Genomic DNA, 15,497 nt, shown 5'->3' on the forward strand with positions numbered 1-15,497 from the left:
GTAATGAAAACTTACCATGCTGAGACCCCCAATAACTGTCTTAGCAAGGTTAATCCACAGTTCAGGCAGAATAAAACCAAACTAAAAGCTGATAAAAAAAAAAAAAAGAATAAAACACACCCAGGGCCCAGCTCTATTCTAATATATAGAATACTGCACACCTATGGACATAATTTTCTGTTAAGGAAAAGACAAACAATCACAATTAGCTGGCCTTCTGTGGCAAATCTGGGGCATTGCTTTTTTAGCTATGATTGTCATAAACCCTGAAATACAGAAATAGCAGGAAGAAGGCAACTCTTCCCAACAGTCAGAGCCAAAGTCTAGAGAAGGACCACAATGCAAAACACAGACTCCCTTATGTGAGTTCAAAGAGCTACTCTACAGTTTCATGGAAGAAAAGTCTACTGAGGGATATTAAAGACAAAAGACACCACTTTTGGCTCAGGAAGTCCTTCTTGCAAGTGGAAAGTATTCTGGGAAAGCATCGCTGTTTGTTGGCCCCGTTCTGATAGTGTTCCCTAGGAATCTGCTGTAAGTTTCAGCAGAGACAGGATACTAGGCTTGCTGGGCTTTGATCTGAACTACACGAGCCGTTCTCACATCGCACCTTCCTTCCGAAAAGGTATTATTCATGTGTTTCTTCAAAGTTTTCCCTTTTCACACTCCTGTTCCTTGAGGCAATCCAGAGACTGCAATGTGAATAGCAGAGAGAGAAGAATCTCCAAACACTATTAATCCCAGACATGGTATCCTTTTCTTCTCTTCATAAAGTCAGCAGGCATCTAATCTCACAGCATGAATGTTGCTGCCCTAGAGGATTTTCCCCAAACAAGTATTTTATAACAAAAGTTACAATAAATAGTGTGTAATCCAGCCAAAGGCCTTCCCATCAGTGCACGTACAGTAGAAAGGTATTTTCATTCTTTGATTGCTCAAGATTTCAAACTTATTTGGAATGGGAGGGACAAGAACACTTTAATTAACACTTAATATTCCACTGCTGCTCTGCAGAAAATCAATAAAAGTGTTATACTTAATAGATCTTTTTATTCTAGATCATAATGCTTAATAACACTGATTTAAGCTTTCTCAGATTCCAATAAAGTGTAAATTAATGCACTAGCTTTGCACTTAGATTAACAGCAGCTCAAAGTAGTTCTGTAACTAGCCAAAAATGATAATCTATGAGTCAGCAGCAGAACCTAGAAATGGAAAGCACCCAGTATCTTGGTTTTGCATATGAGCTTACTGACCTGGACAAGAGTAAGGAACAACCTAATAAACTCGCTAGCAGCGAAATATCATGCATCGAGCTGAATAACAACCTCTTGAAAATCAGCTCTACTCCCCCACTCTTCTGTATAAAAAAATTAAGGAAGGACGGACGGACATTTGGTCTCTTACTACCTACCAGAAAGCATTTAAATTTCTGAAGTTTTTTAACACACAGGTAAAATTCTCCTTGCAAAAGTAGCCGCCAACAACATTTTACTAGTTTCATAATTAATAAACCTGAGTATGCGTATGTGTGGATTAACGTTTTGGCCTGTGTTCAAAGAATACCAAGAGCCCAGCCAAAAAAGAATTAGGACACAGAAATTCCACTGAAACGTTCACTTTGAAAGTGCTCCCATCAGCCAAACCTGCAGGTGAAGCGTTGCAACATAAGCTGTTGCCCAACTTACCAGCACTGCCTGCACATGCCTAAATCATGCACCAGACCTAAAGTACAGGCACAGCTTGTTCAGTGGCTTTTCACAGAGACAACTTTTTTTTTCCCTTTCACAAAATACACTTCATCTTCCAGCATCAGGAAGAATTAGGAATGTTAGAAAATTTGGGGTTTGTGTGTGTTTTTAAATGGCTTAAAAACAGAATTAATTCAGGAATCCCTCAAATCATTTTCAGTTTTTTGGAACACAGATGTTCAGTAAGCTTTAAAGGCATGTATGTGCTCCAGACAACTCAGCTTTCCTAATCTGTCTTTTGACACAATTATCCTTTATATATGAGATTGTTTCATTTCATGCACTCGCTGCACTCGATCAACTCACTGCATATCCTGGCAGCGTCATTCATTTCCAGCTCTACCATCTCTGCTACTGCAAGTATTTGTGAGGAACAATTTACCTTTCTCTGAAGCAGGATTCTCCAGGAGTGATAGCAGTGAAATCTAATTTTTTTTTTTTTTTTTTTTTTTTTTTTTAAATCTTTCTGACTTGATCTGTCCTTTCAATGTAAAGAGGATCAGGAATAATTCTTCCAAGCACAGAGGGATTTCATTACCATAAATTGAGAGTATGAACGTGTTTTCCTAAGACAGGAATTGGAAACAGTTTCCCGAGTATTGCCAGGGTGCTGCAGACCTAAGTGAGATGGGAGGAAGAAAAAAAGGCAGCATGCTGAGGCTTGTTCTTGGTCATTTGCCATGGATTCCCCACCCTCTCTCTTCCAGCAAAGAACCGAAACTGGCTGCTCGGTGCCAAGGGCCACAGTAAAATCTACCATGGGGGAGATGGCATCAAAGGATGCTGGAATTCTCTCCTCTGCAACAGGCCTTGCCGTGAACACGTGCTTTAGATAAGAGTTCATTTCTGAAGCTTTACAAGGATGCAGTCACGCCCTTCGGTATACAATTTTAAATAAATTTGACAAGATAGTAATTTTCCTTTTGATGGTAGTGCATTTAACTAATAAGCAAGCTCATGCTCACATAATGTATTGTAACTGTTTTGCCTTGAAGGGTGCTCTGAAAATGCAGAGCATTTTACTCATAATAGTATCTTCATTATAACACCTCTTTAAGACGGTAAGATTTCAAATAACCTCAGTGCACGTCTGGAACCTCAGCAGAGCACTTCAGCATGACTGTATCCCTTCCCAGCATTTCCTACAGCACATGGCACAACTTTAATTATGTGCATATCTTCTCCAGGTCAATCCCTGACTGCTTTGGAAAATGTCCTAACCAAGTATCAGAGGTCAAGCTTTAACTCTATCAAGAGGATTCTCTAATTAAACCATTGTAAACAAGAGCAGTCACTCTCCAGTTCACATCTACTACGATGTTTACGTAAATTCTGCAACAGGACTGAGGACAAGAAAAATAAAGAAGGCAACGACTGGCTTCAGACTCTGCAGAAATCTAGTACACAAAAGTGTGAATTGATGCAGGGAATACCCCTGAAAGATTCCCTGGCCTCCTGATCAAGTATTTCTGTCTTCATTTTATTTCCTCTACCCCTTGTCAAGATTGCTTTCTGCAGTTGAGAGCCAGCTGGGAGAAGCAGGATATGCTTGGGATCCAGAGGCTTCATTGCTCACAAGAGTCTGGCTGACCTGAAGAGCAATCTGTTTCCAAGTTAGTCAGAAAGATTTACTGCCTGAAAATGTCTGCACACCAATATCCCCAAATTGCAGGGCTTCCAGCAATGGAAAATGAATCAACTACTCTAAACATAAAGGGATGAAATGATTAAACAAATTCACTAAACCTAGAAAACTGAAACTAGTCCTCAGAATCTTTTTGCAGTAGAAGAGACTTCCTAAGACAACATAATGCCTGGCAGCAGGCAACCTGCAGGCTTCTCTGCTACAGAGAGCATTGCATGGTCTAAAATCGATGGCCAAGGACAAAGCGTTCCTGTCAGAAATAGGGACATTCGATTATTACTACAACTGCCCAGCAGAAAAAGGATGAACATTCTAAAAGCCAAACAAATCCTGTTCCTTCACTTGATTTAGGCTTCAACAAACCATGCAATCTCTTTCAGGGATCCCAGCTCCTTGCAGAAGAAAGGCTCTGAAGAGGGCATGGAGGTTTCATGCACACAGCACAGGGAGCAGGGGCATACCGGAATGAGGAATTTTCACTGTCAAGTCACTAGAAGCAAGGGAAGTAGAGGCTGTAACATCCTCTGGACTGGAGCTGCCTCTGCAGGACAAATGCAGTCCTGGACATAGCAGGTGAGAGGGAAGGAAGGATCTTCTTTTGTAAAGAGATTCATCGCTTCCAGATGTGTTACTCAGCAAAGAGTTTTTCTGGGGAAGAAGACTTCCTGCATAGCTAGCAATGATTCAGAAACTCTCCCAGGCATTTTGACAAACCCAGCCATTACCCTCTTCATCTTGGACAGCTCCTATTTCAGCAAATTGGTAACACTCGTCAGCATCTGCTTGTCTCCCACCCACTATTTCTGATGTCTTCAAAGTCCTTTGTTTAATATATTCAGGGTGTTTTTATTACATTCTGGGTTTATCCTAAAGCTGAAGCCATTCAGATGCAGCTGAAAATGTGTTTCCCCACAAGAATTTGCCTGCTATGGCAGAAATGTAGTTAAAAAAAAAAAAGACAGCAAGCACGTTTAAACCACCTCTCCCTCTTGCAGTTGGAATATATTCCTCTAGGATGCCTTTGAACCCTCAGTTTGTTTGAATTCAGGCCCAATAAGGCGCCGCTGGCCTCAGCGAGAACTCATGCTGAAGCAATTTGGTAACACTATCCTCTTGCTAGGGAATAGTGTTTTTTGCATGGGACTGTCATGATGTCGTCTCTCCGTTTGTTTGTGCTAAAATAAGTTATAACGCTCAAAGCCACCTCTGGAAAATTACTAACAAGCAGAATATGAGAGGTAGCGACATGGCAATAAAAAGCCAGTTCTGCGTTGTTACAAGAATGCAGATCATTAAAGACACACACACATACTAGTTACAGGGAAGAGAGGGAGTTTTCTCTCCTCTCCACCCTACCCATCCATGAATGATAAGCCATCCAAAAAGTGTCCCCTTTAAAAGCAACTCTGTCCTGAAAGGAGTAGTTATGTAGCTCAGAGTCTAAGCACTTAAGTGAGACAAAGCTGTGGAGACTAGGAATATCTTTTTATAGACCCAGAGGAGTGACTGGAAAAAACCAGACAAGCCTTCAAGCACACAAACTCTCCTTTGGGTCTCTTCCCTACAAGCCAGATCTCTGTTCTCCAAGCATCTCAGACACAGCATATAAAGTACAATAGATGTCATTTGGAAATGAACATTTCTACATTTCCCCACAGACAGAACCCTCAGTGTTATCAGAAATAGTGCACTATTTCTCTCCACAATAGCTGTGGGAAATGAATATAATATCTTAGCTCTGATATCTGGTTTATGTTGAATTCTGATGGCTGAAAGATCTTATAGCTTCTCAATACAAGCCACTTTTAGAAAAGATATTTCATTCAAACTTATTCCCTTCCCCCAGCCCCGAATTTGCACCCATTAGAGAGAATGTCTGGCTTCTCTTTCCGTTGCAAGGTGTGTGCATGACGACGGCAAAGAGTAGATATTTATATCTTCTTAGTGGTAGTCACTATTTTTCAAAGCTGTCTCCTTAAGGCATTCATTAAAACAGTGGCTTATAAAGTGGTGGAGCAAAGGAGTACAAGTTACACTACTCTAAAAAAACCCACAAACTTTTTTTAAGTTGAAGTGTGGTCTTCCATGGTATGAATTAACCAGGGTAAGCAGAAGTGACCAAGTTCAATGAAAGTTCTGGAAATTCCTTTTTTTTTTTTAAGTGTAAAAACAGCAGCAATTGTACCCTCTACATCCAGCAGCTGTGGTTAGATAAAGTATTTGGCATCAAACTCCCTCCTGCAATATTACAAGCCTGGTAAGGACTCACAATAAGCCAGCATTTACCCAGAGTCTCAGGCTGGTCAGGATGGTCCTTTCTGTAAACCCAGTAATTCTGCCTTTGGCCCAGAGGAAAGCAAAGTTTAACCATCTGCTCTGCTTGCTGAAGGCTCTCAAGGTGTATGCTAGCAGATGTTGGTTAAATCATGGTAACGTGACTATTTGAAAAGCTCACACATACAGGCCATCTGTGACCATCTACCAGCTACAAACCTGCTACACACTGCAGCCATTCAAATGTTTACATCAAAATTGAGACCATCATGGCAATCCATGCTCCAAAATGAGAATTTTTCATTGCTTTAGCTGCAAATATTATCACTAACCATTTCTGACTGTGATATATGTTTTTAAGCCAACATGCATTTTACCTCAAATACATTCAATTTATCTCAAATTTATTGCATGTAATGAAAATAAGCTGAAGTTTTGATTTTAAAAAACACAGACTAATACTTCACTAGAAACAATTTTAATAAGCTGCTGACATGCATAAGTGTGGAACATCTACTAAAGGGAAGAATGAAAATGGAGAAGTGAAAATAGGGGTTAATAACTGGGTATCTTTATGTAGAGTAGAGAAGTAGTAAAGTTTAAATATTACATTTAAAACATATACATACTTAGCAAGTCTGTTCGTAGACATATTTAAGTTTGTTTTAAATACTCATGATCACTCACCCTTTTTAGCACTTCGCAGAAATAAACTCCACACTGTTGAAAACTTTAATGGCAGCTTGTTCTAAATTTGAAGTTATTTCACCCCTGCTAACAGACCAGGGAAAGTATTCTATGAATGTCTACTTTTGCTTCCAGCTGCTTCACACTATACTTTGGTGTCTCCAAGATCATTCCTTTCTCCATCACATTTAGCATCCCTTTATCTCTTCCTTCCCTCTAACTTGGATGCTAAAATCCAGTATATATAAAAGCTCTCAAAGCTCCATAGGAGTAGACAAGTATCTACATTTTACAGATGGGTGGTTTTGCCCAAACTGGCAATTCAGGCAAAGGATTTTAAAAAGAATCTGGAAGTTCCAATTCCAATGCAACATTTAAATTCGGCTATAGTGATATATGGCTCATAGCTCTCATTAGAACGGAAATATTCTTTTTACAAAGGATCTGGTGCATATAAGGCAGGGTAACGCTGCTTAATAGGAAGTCAAAACGGAAGGGGAAAAAAAAAAAAGCTGAAAACCTACATTACAGGATGCAACAACTGAAATATGCACACCCCCCTCAGGCCCTGAGCCAGAGTGGCTGCCAAACCTTAGCGTAAGAAACTCCACCCTCTTCTGCAGGACTAGTTTGGAAATTCCTGACAATTACAGGGACTAGTAACTCAGATTAAGCTGGCAGGAATAAAAGAAATAATTGACAAATTGTTCATATATCTTGGTCACTGAATGTCACTAACTCAGGCTGACATTTACAGTCCCTTCTAAATGGTGCCCTGAGCACTGAACAGCTTGCTTGGCTGTCCTTCGGAAAGTTACCAAACAGCTCGGGGATTTGAGAAGTTCCCACAATTTAATACTAATGAGGCAACAAATGCTTTATAATCCTAAGTATTTCATTAAAAAGCGATTTGGGAAACCTGCAAAAGTGACTCTTTACCCCTTCTGTTTCCCCTTCTTCCCCCTCACCTCTAGGAAAAAGCAGAGTTAATTCCTGTTCCCTCACTGAGACGCTTCCATATTTATCTACAACAGGAAGGGTGGCACTTCCTGCGCACCCTGGGATTCGAGCAAAGGTTGGATGCAAGTGACCACAAGCCCTCATGCAGGGCATTTCACTCTATATCCGCATATGTGTGGTTTTTAAGCCATCATGCAATCTAGCCCAGAATTACTTACCTATTTTACTATTCTACCTAGGCAGAAATACTTTGCAACAGCACTGAACCCAATTCTTCTAGTAAAACGAGAGAGGTCTTTTGAAAAGAAAACATACAATTATTATTACCCCTAAAGGCTTCAAACTTTACTGTGAGGGAGCCAACATTAGTGCCTACACAGAGGTTCAACCTAGCCAAGTGCTGTGTGTGCTGGCTCCGGCTGATCACAGCACCTCCATACATGTTGACTCCAAGCATGTGAATAGTTCCAGGGAAGCCACAAGGATGTCCTGCGTAGTTAAAGTTAGTCACACATCAGACTTCTAGCGTAATAAGGTGCTGAAATCTGAATGAAAGCCAAAGAGCTCCAATACATTGCAGGATCAAATGACAGAACAGCTTCAGAGCAAAAAAGATTCATGTCACGTTTCAATGACCCTATAACCTAATACTCCCTGTCCCCCTGAGCAACAAAGGTGCAAGTCAGCCTTGCCAGGAGATGCTGCAATTTTAGTGAAATCAATGGACTTGTCAACTGTGCGCAAGGCTGAATGTGGCCAGTGATATTTAAGCATCCCTCTGACTCTGTTGTTCTTTTTTTATAATTATAATTTGTATTGCACAGAACCTGGTTCCCCAGTGATGGACCACAGCCTGGCGACGCTAAGTGCTGTACAAATGAGAGTTCCCTGCCCTCAAAGCTCACAGCCTGAGTCTGGGACTGGAGACAAGAGGCAGAAACACACACGTAGGGCAGACCAAGTAGACAGCCTCCGGGTTAGCATGAACGGCAGTAGGCTCTGCGGCCTAGCCCCTGCCAACTATGTTGTGAGCATCACAGCAAGGGATGCTTCAAAGCCTTGCCAGCGTTCGCAGTGAAGGTGAGGACAGTCTGGGAGAAAGCCCAGAAGTGCTTCTTTGGGGTGGGGAGGAAGGGGTGGTTGGAAATTGAGAAGGACAAAGGTAGAAGACATCCTCTCAGGAACAAAGGGAGAAGAGAAACAGGGTTGGGTAAATCATGAGGGGCCTGGAAAGCAAAGAGGAACTGCCTGAATTTGATGTGGTGGAGACAGGAAAGTGAGGTGGAGCACTGGGGAGAAAGGCTAATAAGGTGCGACAGCAGGTAACCCTGCAACAACATCCTGAATGAGCAGAGCAGATCCAGGAGGGGAGAGATTGAGGGAGGGCTTCCATGAAGCTGAAGAGATTAAAAGAAGGGTACTGCAAGGGGCAAAAATTAAGGACACCAGGGAAAGAAACACAGGAAGGTTCAGGGGAAGGGCTACTGAGGCAAATAAGAAGCAGTACCTGGGAGAGGAGGAAGGCAGGCAAGACAAGATAGGAGGATGTTCACTTTGTATAGGATCATTCCTCCTCTCTTGGCACAATGGGATCCTGAACGGAGAGAGAAGTAGAAGCAGACAAGGGGAGGGTTTGAGGAATGTCTCTGAAGACAGCAAGATGCAGGTGGATATAGGCACAGTGCTCAACAGAGGATGATGGTGAGTGCTAGTAGGCAGGAAGATGGCAGAATTGAAGGAGGAGAGAACAAATCTGCAGTGGAGGAAGTGTGCTTGGTCATGAGATTTCCTCCAGAGGCTCTCTATGGAGGAAGAGTAGGAGTAAAGGAAGCAGAGGCTGGGAGTGGGAAATGGAGCCTTTGAGAGGAAAGGAGTAGGCGGGAGGAAAGAGGACGGACACTATGACGCAGAAGGGCAGTGAGGTGAGAGCCGTGCGTGAGTGGCAGGGACAAGGCTACAAAAGAAACTGCTGTGAAAGCTGCCCGGCTAAGCAGCTCAAATGCATTATTCCCTCTTGGGAGGAAAGGGAGATAAAACAACCAAGGTCATGCCCAGCTTATTACGAATGCTGGGCACACATGGTGATCTGCACTGTGCACCACGATAACCTGGTGTAAGTGGAACACCTGGCAAGGGGACAAGCTGCATTCATTTGATATTAGTTAAAAGTCCATCCAGATCTGAATTTCTGCCAAGTTCAGGAGGTTGCCAGGGCTGGGATTTCAGTTCCAGCCCACTTTTATCAGTTGAAACAAAAAGAAAACGAAACATGGCTGCTCAGACGAAAGCACTTCCAAGGAAATACAGATTTGTGGCTTATCTGTGCACAGTTCAGTGGTTTAGCTAACCAACACAAAGCTAAGCCGATATAAACAGCTTTGAAGCAAGCAGATTTCCTTATAATTTGCACAAGACGAACTCATTCCCACAGTCACTTTTACTGGAACCCAAGCTACCCTAATTTCTCTCTCCCAGCATCCTTACCTCCTCCTCCAGTTTCACCACCTTAGCCTGAGCATTGTTCAAGGCTTGGTCTCGGATCTCGATGTGTCTTCGTTGGTCCTCGTTGGTGGAGCGTGCAGCAGCCAGTTCTATTTCCAGTTTCTCTTTTTCCCGCTGTGTTTCCTTGTCTATCAAAACAAAGTGAGAGTTATCAATGGACAACACTTATCTCTACCCAGCTTACAGGAGTCTTTCAGTCCAGAGGTGAAGGAAAGATTGTACCGGAACTTCTCACAAGAGAGAGAATGCAAATCTAGTGCTAAGGGGGGGGAAAAAAAAAGTACACGGCTTTCAAGGAAGAGAAGGACTTGTAACCCTGAAAAACAAGCATGGTACCTTCAAGTAACAATGTGCCACAACGCTAGTGAGAAGGAACAGAAGGTGCATCACTCAGTACAGTTAGGTAATTTGCTCTGATTATGCAGATGGTTAGTGAAACTTGGCACCTCTTTACCTCTGAGCTTTCAGCGGTGGAAAATAAACTGGGTAATTTTAATATCCCAGACTGGGGAGAGGAGATGGCAGACTTCTGTGCCTGAAAAACTTGTGCTCCTTTTTTTCACATTGACCCCACAAACAGGAAGGCTGTTCTGCCTGGGGCAGCTGTCCTCCTTCTCAAAGTAACACCCAGTTATCCCACTTTGCTGGCAGTACCATCAGAGTGAGCAATGAGAACTCCTCAGTCTTCCTCTGCTGCCCTTAAAAACGACCCCCTGGGCCAGAACTGAGGCATATATATCTGTTCTGTCACGGCTCAAAGCAGATCTGCAGTTCAAGAAAGCCTTTTGCCCAGCATTGAGAGTTCATGTCTGATGCTTTAAAGCCACCCCAAGCACAGCAGCCGGTCCTTTTCTGCTGCTTTCCAGAAAGAGCTGGACCTAGTGGGAGCAGCTATGCTGTGTGTTTCACGAACAGGGCAACTGCCTTCATAAAAAAATAAATAGGATAAAATAATTGGGGACTGGAGAAATTATCACACAGGGGTATAAAGCAAAGCCACAACACAGAGCTGATGTCCTCTGTATATGTTGTCATTCCCAGCTCAAGCCAACCAGCTACAATGATAACATTAACACACTTGCTGGATACATAACCACAGAACACTCCCTGGAGTGATCTACACCCAGCGCTGATGACACCAGAGAAACTGCATTCCAGAAACCAATATCCCATGACAAAGGAATGAGGACAAGGAGTGGAAGGCTTGAAAAACAGGAACTAGATCCTGGGTGTTAGGACAGACTGCATATGGAGTACACAGGCCCGTTTGTGCAAGCATGTGCATAACTATATTTACAGGACCACAATTAATTCCCTTTCTTCTGCCAGCAGAGAGCCAGGAGCAAAGCTTTAGCAACACGGAGTAGCTAAAGATTCCCTTCTGCTAGGGAATCAATGCAGCCCACACACAGGTTGCAAAACAAACCTGTCCACCAACAGCACCCAGAACTCTGCAGAGTAAACCCTGATTGCAACTCAGAGCTAGCCTGTGACATAAGACACAAGGACAAAGGCTAATGTCACCACCTGCCTATTCTTTTCCCCATCTCTCCCATCCCAGTATTTCTCCTCCACCCAGGAAATGAGTGGCTGACAGTGTCAGCACGCTAAAATGTATTGTAGAAAATGGGCAGAGATGAGACAGGGTGGCATTACGCCAGCAGGTATCAATCAGTGCCAGCAGTCTGCTTGTTAATCTGTAAGTGCTTGCAGCGAGGCTTTTGGAAGTTTTGTTCCAGACTTTTCCCCAAATGCGTACTTCCTCACTTAACAAGTGCCTACAGCACCCCTAGAAATGCTGGGACCGACGAAATGTAGCACTATGGTTTCCGTGTTCATCCAAAAGGAGAAACTGAACATGAGGCCTCACAGCTTTGACCTTCCCACCTCTCTGGGTGAACCTACAAACCTCAAAGTCCACCCAACCAGTTTGAATGTGAGACTAGACTTCCCACTATCACCAGGAGTTTTGAACTCACACCCTGACAGCCATTTGCTTGCAACGTAAGCCACAAGGAATAAGCTAAAGACAACACAAGAGAGGGATACCAGCATTTGTCAGAGTGTGTTACACCACAGAAAATCTCTATTTTGCAATTTTGTTGCATTACCTTTTTATATAACAATTGGAGAAAAGTGAGCATTGTCAGAAGGGTGGAGTACACTATGGGATGAGAGAAAAGTTGGCTCGCTGCTGTCGGCCTCAAGACATTTCAGTACAAAGGAAAAGCAGCATTTCACATCCGTCATTTTGGTTTGCCTTGTGATAAATTCACTGCTGTGGACAGAATTCATGATCCTTACCCAGCCCAGCATACTGCAGGCAGTGTTCATCCCCTTTATTTTTGCTGAACTGGATAGGGCAGCGGCAAATTAAAGAGGAAAGAGATAAGAGACCTACTAGGTTCCAGTCCCACTGGCTTTAACTCATGCCAGGACTCTTGTCAGCCTGGAAAGGTTTAATTCCAAAGCTTTCAGGGGACAAAACAGGTGGACAAAATATCCTGTACATTATGGGGTAAACACTAATTTTACAGTTCAACTGCAAACTACATTTGCTCCGAAATCTCTAATAAGTGCCATCAGATGGACTTTACATACTGACAGAAAAGGAATTCTTAAATCCTTCCTCCTTTCTCCACTGCCAGTTTTGGACTGTCACCGCCCTGATTTCTGTCCCGACAGAAAACTGACAGATCTGAATTACGCTAACCTGCTGCACTGTTATCCTTCCCAGGACGACTGGAGCATTTCTACTGACCCATAATGATTGTGTAACTCACTTTGTGCAAAGAGTTGAGAGATGGTTTTCCGATTGTCTTCAGACCCCTCAAATTCCTTCTCCGCAAGCTGCTTGTTGGCTGTCTCCATACGTTCTGCAAAATTTTTCAACAAAAGGAACACTAAATAATTTAAAATTTTCAAGCATTAAGTCACATCTGCGCAGGACATTTCTAATGCCAGCTAGGGGAACGGATCTCCTAATTCTACACAGCCAAAAGTAAAAAGCCTATCAAAGCTGGCACTCACTTTTGAAATGTTTCTAATTATGTCCTTGAGAAAATATTCTCAATGAGACAAAACAGGTTAAATAAAGTTCCAAAGAAGTTACTTGAAACAGTTATAACACATAAGAAGTTTATTTTTTCAATTTGTACAAATGTTAAGACACCTTATTTTTTCCACCCAAATAAATCTCACCATGCAATTAAAAGATTCTTTTATAATTCTCCACTAAATCTTAATAGTTAGAAGATTAAATCACTGTTGTCCAATCACCTGACTTTAGGGAAAAGTGTAAAACCCTAAGGACAGCTTAACAGTTCTGCTGCTGCAGGCTGTTAGAAATTTATATCAGTCTATGAAAATAAGAATGAAATGTTTATGCTGTGTTTTATTATGAATAAGATTATTTAATGCAGGCCTTTGTGTACTGTCCTTCTCGATAGCACTGGGCACTGTATGGCCTTACTTCTTGGATGCGAAACAATTTCTGGGAACACAGTCTTAGTAAGAGACTAGGGGCAGTGAGAGCAGATGACATGTAGGACAATCAGAAGGCTTTCATAAAAAAATTAAACTTACAGCTTAGAAGACCGATTGTGCACCTTTAAACATCTCAAATTGCAGATGTTTTTCGCCTTTCAACTTAAACAATGCTTAAACTTTTACCCCTATTAAGGTCAAATACCATTCAACATCACTCTCCACTGCCAGCCGTCGTACTGCCTCAGCCTCTTAGCAAGAACCAGACACTAATAACATCTTGCTCTGGAAAAGGAAGGGAGATCCAAAAAACCAGATGCCTATATTGATAAGGAATGACAAGACCTTCAGGAAGAACAGACAGTCTGCAGTTTGTATGTCAGTGCAAAAGGGTCACTGGACAGGAAATAAAGTGAACATGCCTGGTGAGGGATTAGACAGTCAGCAAAACATCTTTCCATTTGTATAAACTGAACAAATTGTACAAATTGTGTCTAGGATATAAGACAAGAGAGAATTCCAGGCTTGCATCTGGTTTGTGGTACTTGGCTTATCACATGTTTCTTCTCAATGAGAAACAGGCTGGAAATGAGAGACTACAGCACGCTCCTAAACCTGTCTTTTCCATACTCCCAGCAAGCACTTAAAACCTCAGACTACTGAATATACCTGAGTGTCCTGTCATATGCTAGTTGCGTCAACAGACACAGTGAATTCTGCAGCAAAATACTGTCCTGCCAAGTAAGTACAACAATAAAAAAAATAAAAAAATTGAAGAACAGAAGTTCTACTTCATTCACCTCTTAGATCCCTGTTGAAATCATGAAGCCTACGAATTTCTCCTTCCAGCTTGTTTCTCATGGCCTTTTCCAGGGCATCCCGCTTAGAGGATGATTTCTCCAGGTTTTTGTATGCCTCTGAAACTTGCTGAATTTCTGTTTCCAGCTGCAGTGGAAGTGAAAACAAGCACTTACTATTTTATCACTAACAATTCTTTTCATTCAGTCTCAGAAAGGAGATTACTTTCTCTCAAGTTTTCTTTATTGAAAGAAACCTACACCTATACATTAAGTAAAATGACAGTCTCAGGTTTGTGATGGATCCTTCTGTATAAAGAATACCAATGGCTGAAACGAAGGTCTGGACTCTCCTTCCAGACTCAGTAGCTCTGTTTCCCCAATACGATCAGAGCATAGATATAGCAAATTGAAGAAGTGCAAATGTAATCTATTTTTTTCTAGGACTGGGGCAGTTTGGCACAACTGTTAGCTTGGGCAAAAAGCATTTATATAAATAGCTAATGCGATATCAAGTTGAGTAAGTAAAATAAAACAAGAAAGGCAGACAAAACTATGCTAAAAAAATGCTAGCAGCAGATCCTGCATTACTGATGAACTCTGCAGATCTGTAATTGTTATGGTCCAAAATTCAAAATAAAACCTCCTGATGTTCTATGTTTACACTTCTACAACTTAGCTGTGCTTTTAAATATTCAATTTACTAAATGGGGGGAGGGAAACATTTGCAGTAAAATATGTTTTATCCTTCCTTCTAGCCTTCACTGTAAAGCTTCTCTGATCACCCAGAGCAGGAGGAGATTCACTTCTAACTCTCCTTACTAGGCATGGTTTGCATCACTAGGGAAGTATGGATCCACATAATAGCAAAACCCCATCAGCACTGTCTACAGCAAGTGATCAACAGGGGGGTGGAGGGAAGTGCATTTTTATCTTTCTTTCATTATCAGGAAGCTGTCAAACATTTCTCTAAAGCATTTCCTGGCCAGGAACCTTCCAAAAAAAATAAAACAAAACGAACATATGTCCCTGGAAAGAGGTAACATAGGGGATAACGAGTGTGGAAAGCCACACTGGTCACCTGAACTCAAACAAGTGTTTTAAGCAGCCGCACATTTTTAGGGACCTGGAGACTGCTCAGTGCAAAGAGCACAGCAAGGCCCACAAAATCCTAAATTGCAAGTAGCATCAGCCTTTTCACAGCTGCAAGGCAAAAAGCAAAGCTGACCTGCTGCAAAGCTTTAAACCACTGGTCATCAAGAAGTTATTTCTATGAGGCTGCAATGAAAATACCTCTACACATGCACGTTAATGACGGGTGTCACTGGGATATTTTTTTTTTTTAAAACGTTTTAGCATCACTTACTCGTTTCATAAAGCCCAAGGTGGCAAATA

At 42.0% G+C, this 15,497-nt stretch overlaps 1 protein-coding gene across 2 annotated transcripts in view; it reads right to left on the bottom strand.

Annotated features, from left to right (window-relative positions):
• The window catches only part of AMOT (angiomotin), a 51,885-nt gene that overhangs the window by 12,381 nt on the left and 24,007 nt on the right, over positions 1-15,497 (bottom strand). For both annotated transcript variants that reach the window (XM_050901704.1, XM_050901705.1), the window contains exons 5-7: positions 14,106-14,250; positions 12,603-12,695; positions 9,802-9,947 (exon numbers count right to left, since the gene is read on the bottom strand). In XM_050901704.1, the coding sequence (XP_050757661.1) occupies positions 9,802-9,947; positions 12,603-12,695; positions 14,106-14,250 (384 nt within the window). The remainder of the gene's footprint in view (positions 1-9,801; positions 9,948-12,602; positions 12,696-14,105; positions 14,251-15,497) is intronic.

This window comes from Gymnogyps californianus, chromosome 9 (genome assembly GCF_018139145.2).
Source record: "Gymnogyps californianus isolate 813 chromosome 9, ASM1813914v2, whole genome shotgun sequence".
In the NCBI taxonomy this organism is placed as follows: Eukaryota; Metazoa; Chordata; class Aves; order Accipitriformes; family Cathartidae; genus Gymnogyps; species Gymnogyps californianus.